General features: G+C 49.0%; 1 protein-coding gene across 3 annotated transcripts in view; it reads left to right on the top strand.

Annotated features, from left to right (window-relative positions):
* CAMKK1 (calcium/calmodulin dependent protein kinase kinase 1) overlaps positions 1-14,434 on the top strand; it is a 93,276-nt gene that overhangs the window by 26,330 nt on the left and 52,512 nt on the right. For all 3 annotated transcript variants that reach the window (XM_030231833.2, XM_009094892.4, XM_050981862.1), the window contains exon 2: positions 12,837-13,355. In XM_030231833.2, the coding sequence (XP_030087693.1) occupies positions 12,915-13,355 (441 nt within the window). In that variant the 5' untranslated portion in view covers positions 12,837-12,914. The remainder of the gene's footprint in view (positions 1-12,836; positions 13,356-14,434) is intronic.

Genomic DNA, 14,434 nt, shown 5'->3' with positions numbered 1-14,434 from the left:
CTGAAGAATTGGATTTTATTGTTAAACAGAACTGGTGAAAGGAAAGCTAAAAATAGTTTTCCTATGGGTGTCTTTTGTCAGGTAATAGAGAATAATTCACAGGCTTATAGGTTTTCAGTTTTCTCTAGTTGCCTGTGCTAGATCTCCTGGGTCACAGGTGTGGAGGATTTCATCAACAGCTCCTCTCACATAATTCAAGTCAAGAGGAATCCATCACTTCCTCAAGAAGTTGTCTTGTTTGCTTTGTCTCTTAATTGCAGAAGAAGGGGTTTTTTGGGTTTCTGTTTTAAAATGTTTTTTAAATTCACCTAACTAATTTAGCTACAGTTGCTAGCCTCAAAGGCAAAAGAATGGTACTGATATGTTATTATAATATGATCATAATAATAATAGTAGTAACAGAAATAATGTCAGTGTTTTGCTGTTGTTACTGAGCAAAAAGCCCTTCCAGATGAAGATAGTTGAAAAGCTGCCTCCAAGGGAATCCCCTCTCCTCACTGACCATGCAGAGCTTTCTGAGCTGCAGTGTGCACTAGTGAAAGGAAGAAAGATGGGTGGAGGTAAACCCCTCCTAAGAGGATTAATGCAATGAGAGTTTTTTCTGATAATGCCTTGACAAGAGCCCTGCAGGCCTAAGAAAATGGAAATGTGGAAGAAAATGTTGTTGGCCTCCTGTTCTCCTGGGAAAGCAGCCCTGGGATGGCTCCCACAGTAACTGGGCAGCTCCCTCTCAGACACATGTGAAACACATTTCCCCAGACACTCCTATGAGCATTTCCACATGTTTTAGGCTGAGATTTTCTGTGTTGTTCACGCTTTGGCACATGGGTGATCATCCCTTCTGATGTCCTGAGAGCGCAATTAAAGTTCAAGAATGTGTTTAAGTGTTTTGCTGGGGTGGAGCCAACATCTCCATCCCAGAGGTGAGCAGTGTGTTGGGAAACTCAGTGGCTGCACACAGACTAATTGTTCTGGGATGCAACCTGGAAGGTGCTGAGCACCCTGGCTGGCAGCCAGCAAGGCTTTTAAACACATGCTCTACTTAGTTTTTTCACATTGTTACCAGGCTTGTTCTTTGATTTTTCTCCCCATAGCAACTGGAGAAGGATATCTGAGTAGCCAGAGCAGTGCAATTCCTTTGCCAGTGACACCCCAACCTGGACCACAGGGATTTCTTCCAGGACATGGGATACAGCTGTTGGGATCAGCTATTGCTACCAGAGCCCAATTGGCTTTAGAGCTTTCCTTCTTTGCTCCCTTCCTGGCCAGGCCAGGCCAGGCTGTGTGAGCAATGCTCAAACTACATTTGTCAACCACATCCCATCCTTCCACGTGTCTTTGCTTGCTATTAAACTGCACAGATCATATTTTCTTATCACCCTTTCCTCTTAGACAGTGTTTGCCTTTCCCCTGCCTTGAAAATTTGAGCAGCAAACAGCCAAATGGAGGTTTTATTTGCAAGTGGTATCAGCTGCAGTGGAGCCCAGGGCAGGGAAGAGAGGAGCCCAAAAATCCTGTGGAGGTTGATGGCTTCTAAGTTGTATTTTCAATGTTTTGGCTTTGCCTGCTGTAAGCAGGAGGAAGGTGCTGCAGTCCAGGTGGGAGGCTGGAAGGTGACTGTGCAGAGAGGTGCCCGAGTGGCAGTGTCTGTCTGTCTGTCTGTCCCTGCAGCTGGGGCAGTGCCTCCTGCAGCTCCCTGGGGCATGCAAGGCAGGACTGCACCCTGGCTTGCCAAACACTCTCTGGACTCTTCCCTGCCAGCAGATTTACCCTCTGTTCTGCTCCTGCACCTGCCAATGTGGTGACCAGAAACTTGCCTTGCCTGGCTTTGCATCATTTGTAACACTTGAGAAAGAGCCCAGCTGGTCAAGTATGTTAAAAACGGGACAGGACTCCTGGTACTAAAGTGATTTCAGCATTTATTCTAATAAAAAGAAAGCCCAAAAGCAAAGGGGCCCGGGCCTGAGCAGGAGCGTTCCTGCCAAGGATGGAGCAGCGCCGGCGCTGGGGCTGCTCAGCAGCAATGGCCCTGATGTTCCAGGAGGAGCAGCACAGCTTCCCTGGGTCAGATACCCCTTTTGATCCTGTATTTTGTCCTTTGGATTGGTTTCTTTTTGGATCCTTCATTCACATGAAGGTTTAAGCTGCTTGATTGGCCCATTACAGCTCTGTCCAGGCTGGCTCGTTTCACTGGGAGTGCTGCACTTTACTGAGGTGTAATTTCTTATAAATACCCTTTAACCCTTTTATCATAACCAAACTAACAGTACGTATTAAAAATGAGAGCAAGCTCCCAGTACTGAAGTGATTTCAGCATTTGTTACAATAAAAATAAAGGCCCAAAGCCAGAGGGCCCAGGCCCGAGCAGGAGCGTTCCCTCGAGGATGGAGCAGCGCTGGCACTGAGTTTTCTTTTCAGCAGCAATGGCCCTGATGATTCAGGTGTAGCAGCACAGCTTCCCTGGGTCAGATACCCCTTTTGATCCTGTATTTTGTCCTTTGGATTGGTTTCTTTTTGGATCCTTCATTCACATGAAGGTTTAAGCTGCTTGATTGGCCCATTACAGCTCTGTCCAGGCTGGCTCGTTTCGCTGGGGGTGCTGCACTTTACTGAGGTGTAATTTCTTATAAATACCCTTTTAACCCCTTTTATCATAACCAAACTAACAGTACATGATTAACACTTATCAACTATTTTATAACAGTTTCTAACCTATTTTAACAGAGTACAATGCACAGCATTTGTCCTGAGCCACAAGAACAGGAGCACTGCTTTGGTGTCCCAGGACAGCCTGGAACCCCAGCCTGGGTTCAGCCTTTTCATGTTCATTTTTTAACTAACGCTGTGCCTGGGAGCTGTTGTTGGCCCTTTGGTGCTGTAAAGCCTTTTCACTCTGACAAATGCTGAGTTGCCATCAGCCTGAATTTCAGGGATAGCCTTGCAGTGACTCTAAAAGAACAGCTTTCTCCCCAGCAGCCTTTGCCTGGATAATCTCCAGTCATTGACCTCCGGGCTTTGAAAGTGCATTTAGGCTTAAAGGGCTAAAGCTTAAGGCTTCAAAGGAAGTGGGAAGCCTGCTACCCTTTGCATTTCCAAGAGGACAAGGATAATTGTTGTGGTGTACCTGGTTCTGACTCTTGTGGGATCTGTTCATCCCCCAGAGCCTGAATCATCTGTCCAGAGCCTCTCTGCTGCCTTTGATACTGTGCAGGTTATCTGAGGACATGTTTTCAAGTCCTGGGGTTTCTAAAGACGTGAGGATTATCAGAAGATGGAAGTTACCCATGTGGAAATAGAACAGATACTTGGAGCTCTGAATTTGAAGTCCATTTGTCTTGTCAAACAAAACAGAGTTCACTGGTTTTGCCTTGCCCTGTGCAGTTCTGTGCTTTGCCCCTTGCCTGGGGCTATGCAGATTGGCAGAGCTGGTGAAGCCCTTCAGCCCAGGGACATTTAGAGATGGGTGCTGGGATAATTTCCCTGGTTTAAAACTCTTTGCAAAGATCACCTTGAATAGAAATCTTTACCTGTGTTTGTACTGCTGGGAAGAAGAAAGCCTGCAGTGTTTTGTGCTTAGACTTTTATTGTAGATTTGCAATCCTGGAAGAGGTGGAAGTTAATGTTTTTAAAAATGCTGAAAAGACTTTTCACTGCAGCTGGCTTACGGAACTAAGCAACTTGATATATCCCCTGAAATACCTCCAGATCTCTCAAAGGCAGCTGAAAGCTTTCTCCTTATCTGGGAGGGAGATAAACCTCTAAGACCTGACATATATAAATGCTAACTTGTTCAGCCTGGTGGCTTGTTCAGCTCGTTGTGGGTGCTTTTTAAACAATTGTTTAAACAGTGCTGGTCTGTGCTGTGAGATCTAAGCCTGGCAGTGGTGTATGATGCTGAATTCTTTTGCTGTGTTGATGATCTGGATGTGTCCTTCCCCAGATCCCACTGTGCTGCTATTAGGCTGAATAACCAGCATTAGGCTGAATAGCTATTAGGTTGAATAACCAGCATTGTTCTGCAGTGATTTGCTTTCTATAATTGAATTCTTATGTATTGAGCAGCAGGGGGAATTCTGTGAGCACCTGGAGAGCAGAGTTAGCCAGGGCAGTCAGTAGGGAAGGTGCTGTGGGTGCAGAGGGGGCAGGCAGAGCTGAGAAATGGGCTGGTGAAATGAATACACTGGGGAGGAGGGCAGAGATGTCCTGGGTGCCAATGTGCAGCTTGGGCTGAGCCTCTGCTGTAAAGCAGCAGCCTGTCTGTACAGCTCCAGGTGTGCAGCTTCCCTCCCCCCTAATTGATTTAATTCCTCGTGTGTCTCCTGGGCTCTGCTCTGGGGGCAGGATGCAGTCCCACAAGATCAGCTGTTGTGTGCCCTTGGTTTCTGTTCCTCAGGGTGACAGGTTGGTGTGTGTGAGAGCTGCCTTGCCTGGCTGCCAGGCTCCCTGCTGCTCCAGAGCCTTTGCTGCAGGCTGGGCTCACCAGGCTTAAAAACCAGACCTTACACCAGAACCAGAGGGCAGGTGCCTTGTGCTGTGGCTGTTCACACAAATCTGTGCATGAGTTCATTGCTGTGAATTCTGCTCTGAGTTCTGTTTCTCTTCTATTCCCTTTTCTCTCTCTCTGTGCCACAGAGGTGCTTTCCACAGGCTGCTTGCTGCTGCCCTGCTCCTGCTGTCCAGCAAAGTCACCCCAAGGCTCTGGTAGCTGCACTGGCTTAGGGACAGGTTTGGTTTGAGTGCCTGGTTCTACTCCAAGAGATCAGTGGGGATTTGGCCATTGTGGAATATTAGACTTAGCCCTTGCAGTCTGAGAGGCTGTTCAGGTCCTCTTGATGTCTTCATTTTTAATTTGTTTATCACAACAAACAGTGATACACGAGTCTGTATCATCTTCTGGGGCAGTTTTGAGGTTCATTATGGATTGCAGCAGAACATAGCTCAACTGAGACCAATCTCTTTCCCTTAGAACAACTGAAAACCTTTTTCCTTAACCTGCCATTTACCTGGCTCTGGTACAGAGGTTTGGAAAGCCAATATTGCAATGAAGGCCCGAAATATTAAAGCCTCCCTGCTTCTGAGGCAGTTATTTTGCTCATTAATCAATAAAGTTTGGCTACTACCTTACTTGTTAGTATTTTACAAACCATCTAAGTCTTTCAACTTTCATATAATCTGACATTCTCAGTTATTTTTTGAAGCACCCCCTCACTGGCTGTTTAAATCCACCTCCAGCAAGCTGTGCTCCCTGCCAGGGCTGCCTCCTCTCCTGGGAATCACTGCCTCTCAGCCCAGCAAGTGACAGCAAGCCACGGCTCTTCTTCCTCCTCTTCCTCCTCCTCCTCTCCCCTGCTCATGTTCAGCCCCAGGAGCTGCTCCCTGCATGGCACATGTCCTGCCCTGATCCTCTTGGGTGAGCTGCTCTTGTCTGTGCCCACCTTGAGCTGCAGCACCAAGTACTCTCACAGGTGCTGCTTTTCCAGGGGGTTTCTGGGGAGCAGTTTTCCCTGGAGGTTGCATTTGGGGTAACTCCTGCACTCTTGATGCTGCCTGGAAGAGGGGTTGGGGTAGGCAGGCTCTGAGGTCTGAGTTGGTGTTGGCTGAGAGCAGCTTTAGAAATGGGTTTTTGTTCTCCCCTGACACCTGAGTAGGGGTGCCCATGCTGTCCAGGCTGTGTGTGCATATCAACATGCCAAAATCCTTCCCATTGCTGTCCCTAGGGTCACTTGGAAGTGGGCAAAGCACCCAGATAGGCTGGTGGTCACAGCAGGACTGGACTTGGGCTCTCTGCCCCCACCAACCTCCTCCATCCTCCCATCCCTCACTGCCATCCTGTCAGGAGCTGGGATCAGGCTGGCACAGTGGCCAGGCTCCTTCCCCACAGGGCTTTTGTGTCCCTTGTCACAAGGGCAAATGGGATTTGTTACAATTTGAGCTCAGGTTGTCACCAGAGTCGGTGTGGAGGTGTGTGCTGGGGTGTGCTGGTTTGTGGTCACTTGGTGAGTCACAGCACCTGGCATCACTGAAAGCAAAAACTGTGGGATATGTGGGCTGAGTGCCTCTCACTGCCTGTTCCTCGTGCTTTCCCAGCTGCAATTTGCAAATAAAAGCTGCTCTGATGCTCATAGAGTGATAAACAGCTTTAAGAGATTAAAGCAGAAGTGAATATAGTCCAGCAGCAGGAGCTGATGCCCACAAGTCTCCCTGAACCTCTGCTATGGAACACAATAAAACACAGGAGCCAAACCTGTCCTGCCAAAGTCATTTGTAGCCAGGGCTTGAGCACAAAGGAGCACAACTGCTCTTCACTTCTCTGGTGTTGTCCCCACCAAAGACATGGTTAAAGTGTGCCAACAGAGCTGCACTCAGATAATGCTCTGGCAGGGCTCCTGTTTCACCTGCATTATCTGGGGCGTTTAATGTTAATATCACTCTCACTTAGATAGACTTGGCATTCCTCAGTGTTTTCTTCTTACAGAAAATTCCTTAAGTAGAAACTTTTTTCTTCAGAGCAATTTTTGGTTGATTATTGCTTATATATGCAATTAGTGTAATTGCATCTGATTATGCAAATGTATTTAACCATATAATTAGAACATGGAGGGATGAAATATAATGCAGTTGGGAAATCTTTTGTAAAACTTCACAGGCTCAGGACTGTGCACAAGGTGATTGTTATCTCTTGAATTGTAGGTTGGTAGACTGGAGATCTTGGTTCAGCATCCTGGCTAGTTTCAAAACTTATTTTAAATATGGTATTAATTGCTCTGAAAAGTGGTTGCACAGCCTTCATGGTGTGTAGCTTCTGTTTTTTCCATGGAATACCAGGAGATCACTGCTGAGCTCAGCCTGTGTCCCACGTGGGCATCTATACTTTACATCCAGGGCCATGAAAGCCTCAGTCCTTTATCAGATCAAAACCCCAGATTCTGCCTTCAAGATGGGGCCTCTCGGAGAGAAGAGAGGAGAGCAGGACAAGCACAGAGTTGTGCACCTTGCATTGCTTGTTGTCTGGAGCTCAGGGGCAGAAGTGGCCCCAAAATCCCTTTGGAAGGCACCCTGCCTTGAACAGGACTGAGGAGGAGGAGGAGGTAGAATGCTGCATTTTCCAGGCTGTGGTCTGGAGATGTTTGTTGTCATTTAGGAAGCCTGGCAGGAGCAGGGGTCTGAACTTGCTTTTCAGATTTCTTACCCAGTGCTTGAATTGCAGAAGCTGCTGTTCTTTCTCATTCCCTGGTTCCTATTAAAGCTGTGTGAGGAGCTTCACACAAGTCATCAAAGCACCTTGCTTCAGATCTGGTTTTCAGCTGTGGCACAACAGCCAGGCTCACTGCCAAGAGCTGTGCAGAGAAGTGGGGCTGGATGATTACAGCAGGATTGAGTGATTTCTCTGCAAGATGTGCTTGTTTGTGCCCTGAAACAAGAGCCTTGTGAGCCCTGGGACAAAGCAAACATGTGGCGTGTGTGCAAAAAGCACCAACAGTATGTTCTTATTCATCATTTACTTGTGTTAATGTCTTCTGCTTCTAGTCAGAAATCAGCACCAAAGTGATTACTGCCCCTTGCCAGGGAGGACACAGTCCAGAGCAGTGTACACCTGCCTTCATTAGCTCTGCAAAGACTGCAGGGATTTGCTTCATTTCAGCTTCACAGAGCTGCAACTTCTTATTGTCCTTTACCTCTTGCTTTGGGCTGCCTTTTGGCCAGCGATGTCTGAAACTGGTTGTCACAGATGCCATGGAGCTCATTTGCTTCTCCAGGGTCTGATTCCTGGCAGCAGCACTGTGAGTGGAGATGGGCAGAGGCAATCTCACCCTCAGGTGCCCTGCTTGGTGTGCCAGGGGTGGGCAGAGCTGCAACGTGTGCCAACATGCTCTGAATTTAATTACTGCAGGAAAAATGAACCCTCTGGCTGCTCTCCCACCATAGCAGTGAGACCCATAAATGGCTGGTGCATTTATCTGCAGATCCATGTGTTGCCTACTGCTTGTGGGGTTTGTGGCAGCTCAGATGTTGCTCCAGGGCATGGCTGTGGGATCCACGTTCCCCTCAAACTTCTCCAGACCAAAGGTATTGGAGTGGGCTTGGGGCAAGTGCCTCCCACGTGTGTGGAAGGTTGATAGGGTCAAGGTGGGGGGTGTGGAATTATCTCCCTCATACCAGGGTAGCAGTGCTTGGGGAAATCCTGCACAACTGGGAGACACTCCAGGATGGAAACACTCCTAATCTGTGTTGCTTGGTGTGAGGAGACAGCTTTGGCTCTGGAAGGGACTTGCTGGCCTGTTATTTCTAAAGTGTCATTGGAGGAGCTGTCCAGGGCCTGGCAGCCCAGCCCAGGAGGTGCTGCTGCTCTCCTTACAGGGAGTTTCTGCTGCTGCTGGCAGCACTCAGAGTGGATTCCTCATGGTGGCTGTGCTGCTGGGGCAGTGTCTGAAAAACACACACAGGGCAGGGCTGAGTGTGCTGCCAGCTCTGCCCCAGGCAGGAGGGCATTCCTGGGGGGATCTCACCTGAGCTGGTGGATGCTGGTGATGGGGATGACAGTCTTAAGCTGCACCAAGGGAAATATAGGTTGGATATTAGGAAAAAGTTTTTAACAGAAAGGGTGATAAAGTTCTGGAATGGTCTGTCTGAAGAGGTGGTGGAGTCCCCATCCCTGGCTGGGTGTGTTTAACAAAGCCTGGATGTGGCACTGGGTGCCAGGGTTTAGCTGAGGTGTTGGGGCTGGGATGGACTCGATGATCTTGAAGGTCTCTTCCAACCCAGTGATTCTGTGAATTCTGTGTGAATTCTGTGGCATCCCCTGGGGCAGGGACCACTGCACTGACTGGAGAGCCTGGCCTGATCCCTGCCCTTGCTGGTGCAGAGTAAAGCCCAGAGTGAAGCTGCAGTGGCCTTTGGGAGCTCTCTGTGGCAATGCCTGTGGGTGCTGTGTGGTCAGGAGCAGGTAAAGGATGTGCCTGCAGGGAGGGCTCAGGGGGACATCCCTGGTGGGGATGCCAGCCATGAGCACTTGCAGCCTCTGACTGAGCAGCAGCAGAATCTGCCTGAACCCTTTCTGTGCAATGCTTATGACAGTTATTATTCACTGGGATTCTTTCCCTGCAATGGCCTCAGCACAGGGCAGGTGTGTTCTCAGGGACACAAAGGAGAGGCAGCATCATTCCTCTTAACCTGGAACTGCAACAAAGCCATAAAGTCACTTTTCTGCAGTCTCTAGCAAATATGGGAAGTGAAGCTGGGTTTGCTGTGGCTCAGGGCCTTTTACCCTCCCCATCCTTTCTGACAGGACCATTTCTAGTTGGCCAAGAGGATGAGCCAGGCAGTAAACTAGATTTACATTTTTTTTTTATTTTTCAAACAATTCTTGGGAATACTTTATTGAGCAGCAAAATTAATTGCATCTGCTCATCTCCCACTCCCACATAAAATACAGAGAGGTTTTCCCTGGGATCACATTCCTTTCAGAAGGGTTTTTTGTACCATTCTCTGCTCAGTGCCAGTCTGGGAAACACATGCAGCCATTTGATAAATATATTGTGAAAATCAGGGTTGAAGTGGCAATCTGCCTGCAGCAGAGGAATAGCTACAGGGAGAAATGGTATATAAGATAGCTGTAAGTAAATTAATTTTGCTCATATGAGCTTGTTTGCAGCTTTGGTTCATGTCTGCAGCATTTTCCTCTGCTCTACAGCAGGTGTTCAGTGTTGTGGGGGACCAGCAGGGACAGCAAAGCTGTGCAGGAGCTGGGAGATGGTGGAGGCAGAATTTCTGTTTTGCTGGGATTTCCCATTCCAGCAAGGTATGGTTGTGCCACAGCCTGAAAAACTGCAAATCCACCATTGATTTAGCCTTGCAGAAATGAATAGTTGCTTTTTGTATTGAGTTTATGCACATTGAGGCTGGGCTGCACTTAACTGATTTGCTTATTCAGAAATAAGCTTTCCAATACAGTTTTGGAGGATTTATCAGTGAAAAGGAATCCTTCAAAACAGCAGAACTTGAAACAAAGCCCAGCTCTACAGATGAACAATTATTTTATTTAAAGTCTTGCTGGATTTTTTAGCCTGCTTTTAGCAGCACTGTGCTGTTTGTTTCAGCAGTGTATGGGTCTGTTTGTTTTGATGGGATGAACTGATTTATGGGGTTTATCTCCAGTTTATCTAGTTCAGTTTTCAGTTAGCTGAGGATTTATTTTGCAGCCTGTGCTGTGGGTTAGAACTGAGCAAGTTTGCTTCAGCTTTTGGGGGGGAGACACCCTGTGTGCCTGGTCTGGGTGCTGAGGAGCTGCTCAGGTGACTGACACAAGCATCACTGTTTGCTGGGCTGCTCTTCCCTGAGCTCCTGGCCTTTTTTTCCTGCTGGCTGAGCAGCAGGAGACTCACAAATGTTCAGTGCAGGTGGGTGGTTTGTGGGCTTTCACACCCATCCACACAGCAACGTGGGCAGATTCTTCCTTCCCCTTGCTCCCACTGAGGGGAAAAACCTGGTGGCAGGAGGAGGGAAGAAGGTGTAGGAGCTGCAGGCTTCAGCTGCAGGTTTATTTTCCTCTTGGTGCTGCCTGGGAGTGAGGTGAGCTGTGGCTGTCCAGGGGCTCAAGCTGCATCAAGGAGAGTCCTTGGGTTTGTTCTCTGTGGGCAGAAGAAACATCTCTCAGCACTGGGTGACCTGGAGGTTTCCTCCTCTCCTTTGAGCAAGCTGGGTTAAAGGGTGGAAGCATTTCTGCTCCCTCCTTGCCTTCATTCAGAATGATTTCTGTGATGGAGCAGCCTGGCAGGGGCTGGGGCTGGTGCAGAGCAGCCCTGAGCTGCAGGCAGGGCTGGGCACTGCCTGTGCCTCCCTGGGGCTGAGGAGATGACCTTCTCCTGGAGCCAAGCATGCAGGCATGTCCCCAGATGTGTCACTGGGAAATTGCTGCTCCCCAGGCTCTGCAGTGCAGGGAAAGCCTCTGCAGAGGAGCTGGGGTGACTGCAGGCTGGCAGTGGCCCTGACCTGCTGCTCCTTGTTCAGCTCAGAAGCTCCCCAAGCTTCCCAAAAGCATTTTGCAGACAGTAAACCCTTGGTGGGTTCCCACAGATTGGTTTTGCAGGGTCACTGCTGGTTTGCAGCTGGGCAGGGAGGTCTGGCAGAGGGGAGGCTCGTGCTGCTGTGCCCTGGCTTTGTGGGACCACGTGCAGGGAGTGCTGGGCTGGACCCCAAAGCCTCCCCTCACTGCTGGGAGCCACCCCCAGTGCCTGCACCCTGGCTCCAGAGGGGATTTGTGCTTGGGGATTGACGTGTTTAAATATAGTTTTAATAGAAGCTTTTGGAGCTGATCTCACCATTTCATTACTGTTTTGAGTGAGTGACACTTCTGTCAATTAGTTTCAGGCAAGCCTGCAGAAAAGACAGGAGTGGGGAAAGGAGGTGAACAGTGGGATGTGGAAGGAATATCTTAGATTTGGATATTCCCTTTCTGTGACACCAAGTGCCCAGCTTGTCTCCCTGTGATTGGCACATGACCTAGGGTGAAACCTCCAGTCAAGATCTTAATCTTAAGATCTTAATTTTCTCATTGATATAAAAGGTTGCTTGAGCTTGGCTGCCATGGGGGACTCAGGAGGTCATCCCTGTGCAGCAGAGCTCACTGCAGTGTGTTTAACTGGGCATTGCTGGGCAGCTTTGAGCCCAGCTCAACCTGTGCTCCTTGGCAAGGGTTGTGAGTGTTCCCAGGCTGGTGCTGGCTGGGGCTCTTTGGACTCACTCACCCCCACCCTGTCCCTCATGTAAATGAAATGGAGATGCAAGTGTCACCTGGCTTGCAGGGGTTTTATGCACAACCTGCTTTGAATACAGAGAACCACAGGTTGCAATATTTCAGGGTTAAGCCCACTCTGGAATTCACTGGATGCAGGTTGGGATGCTGTGAGTGAAGTCAAGGACTCCCCCTGTCCACAGGATCTGGGCTCAGGGATGGAATGATGCAGTGCTGCATCTTCAGAGGTGATTAAGTGCTGACAGCCATGAGCTGCAGAGGATCATTTCCTGCACTGCACTGTGCTGGGAAGACTGAAATCTGTTTTAAATTGAGACTGAAATTAGCATCCAGGAAACAGCGATTTTATGCAGCAATTTTGGCTTTGTATTGCACTTTTGTGTTCTGTAGGTCTTTTCCCGAGGAAAAGCTGATTCCCACCACGCTTTAATCATTAAGCATTGTTGATTTGCAAATCAGTGTAGCTTTTATATACAGGGGGCAGCAAGATTAACTTGTGTTTGCACACAGACTGCAACTGTGTAGGGTCAGGGGCGACCCTGGAACCGGATTTGCTTTTAAATCCTGCTATTGCTGACCATGTTGCAAATGGCAGTGTGGAAGTCAGCAGGCTTGGCTGATCTGTGACACTCCCTAAGGCCCTACAGGGCAGCAGAGAGACTCCTGGGGAGCCCTAAATGGCTGTGGAGTTGTTGTGCCTGTTGGGTTTCGGTCCATGCCAGAAGCTCTTGAATCCTATAAATAAGAATTCAAGAGGTCGAGAGTTCGACCCTTGGCCCTCAGCTCTTGGGATGCTTCTCTCAGTATTGTAATCTCTGGCTGGCTGTAGGTCTGGCTACAGAAGGAGAAGATCTCTTCAGCTGTGTCACTTGTTGCACATCAGATAAAATCTCATTTTTATCTCTTTCCTATCTAGCTCAATGCCTGGGTTTCCCTCTTAATCTGAGTGTTGGTACCTGGTTTACAGCCTGCCAGTGTTTTGCCTTCACTTTCCTGCATGCTGGAAGAAGCCAGAAATGACTGGTTGTGTTTGTGTTGAGGGAACATTTTTATTCAGTTTGCCTCTGTTTGTGATTCCTCTCAGGTATTTCATGGAGCCTTTGAGCACTAACATCACTGCTCTCTGTGTGACCATCTGAGAGCAAACGAGCTGGACACAGCCATGGGGGACTCTCCAGCAAATGTCCTGGATGGAGGCATGGACACACAGACTGAACTGGTGGAGAGGGTGGCAGCCATAGACGTGTCTGTTGTCCCAGACAGAAGTGACCAAAATGGTGAAGACAACCCTGAAGAAAATGACACAGTCTTTTCTGATAGCATAAAGGACATCCAGAGAAATGGAGTCAGCAGTGACGTGGGAATCAATGAATTTCTGCCTTCCCAACAGTCAGAAGATGCTCACTTGAGGCACGTTCCCAAGAGACCTCTCACCAGACCTGGTCTATCCAGTAGGAAGCTGTCCCTTCAGGAAAGATCCTCAGGAGGTTATTTGGCTTCCAGCAGCACTCCAGGCTGTGGCCCTTATGCCACAGGGCCATCCCCACGGATAATCAGGAGACCAACCATAGAGTCCCATCGGGTCTCCATCTCAGACTCTGAGGTAGGCATGTTCTCCCTGCTGCTCAGGTGTTGAGGTGAGGTAAGTCTGTCTCAGGTGCTAATGGGAGCCTTCAGGCTTCTGGAGCAGTAGATCTGAAAGCACTGTTGTTTCTGAGGGGGGGAAAAAATCCCTGGAAGCAGGGATGATGTTAGCTTGGAATTGGAGAGCTCTGCTGGGTGTAGCCCTGGCCCTGACATTGGGCTCCTTTAGCCCTCAGCTGCCTGGGACAGTCTTGCTAAGGGACTACGACCCCTGTGTCATGGTGGCACCCAGGAATCTTTCAGGTTGTTCAGAGAAAGGGCTGTGGCCAAATGGCTTTGCTGTTGTGTCCCTGCTGGAGGTGCCCTTTGGGAATTCACCTATCACAGCAGCTTTGCTGATGGTATTTATGGATTTAAACTTATGGAGATTATCTATCTACTATTGTGTTCTGCCATAATTGAAGGCACAATTTAATTTTATAAAGAGCTTAAATGCCTGGCTCCTGTCAGGGTTTTCTTTTCTCTTTAAAGCATTTGTAACAACGGTGGGAAGGGAAGGCTGTGACCCTGCTCTCCTTCAGGGGGGTGTCTGGGTGGCTGTGGTTGTTCTGCAGCTGCTCTCCTGGTCCCAGACCTGCCCTGACATGCTGTCAGTGGTCAAGTGTCAGGATGGCAGTGGGTGATGGTTGCAATTCCCAGTGCTGGATGTGCTGCAGTGGGGAGGGCAGGGAGCAGAGGGGTGCTCAGAGCACACTGCCCATGCCCCTAGATTCCTGCAGCAGCACAGGGACCCAAACCACTGGAGCTGAGACTTCTGCCAGTGTGGGTCAAGGAACCTGGAGCTAACATCTGTGTGGCTTGGTGTTTCCCTTTGGAGAAGTGGGTGTTTTCCCCTTGCACATCTGAGAGGATGGTGTGCACCACCAACCCAGCCTCTGTCCTCGGGGCAGCTGTGCAAGCCCCATCAGCTGTGGGATGGGTGGTGCATCCTCTGCTGGTAAGAGACATGCAGAAGGTGCACTGCAGAGACTGCAGCTTCTCTGGCAGCAGCCATATGCTTTAATAAGGGAGGCAGGGAGGGAAAGGAGCCAGTTCTTG

This window comes from Serinus canaria, chromosome 19 (genome assembly GCF_022539315.1).
Source record: "Serinus canaria isolate serCan28SL12 chromosome 19, serCan2020, whole genome shotgun sequence".
In the NCBI taxonomy this organism is placed as follows: Eukaryota; Metazoa; Chordata; class Aves; order Passeriformes; family Fringillidae; genus Serinus; species Serinus canaria.
Note: the sequence above shows the minus strand (reverse complement) of the source record. Positions and strands in the feature narration are given on the sequence as shown.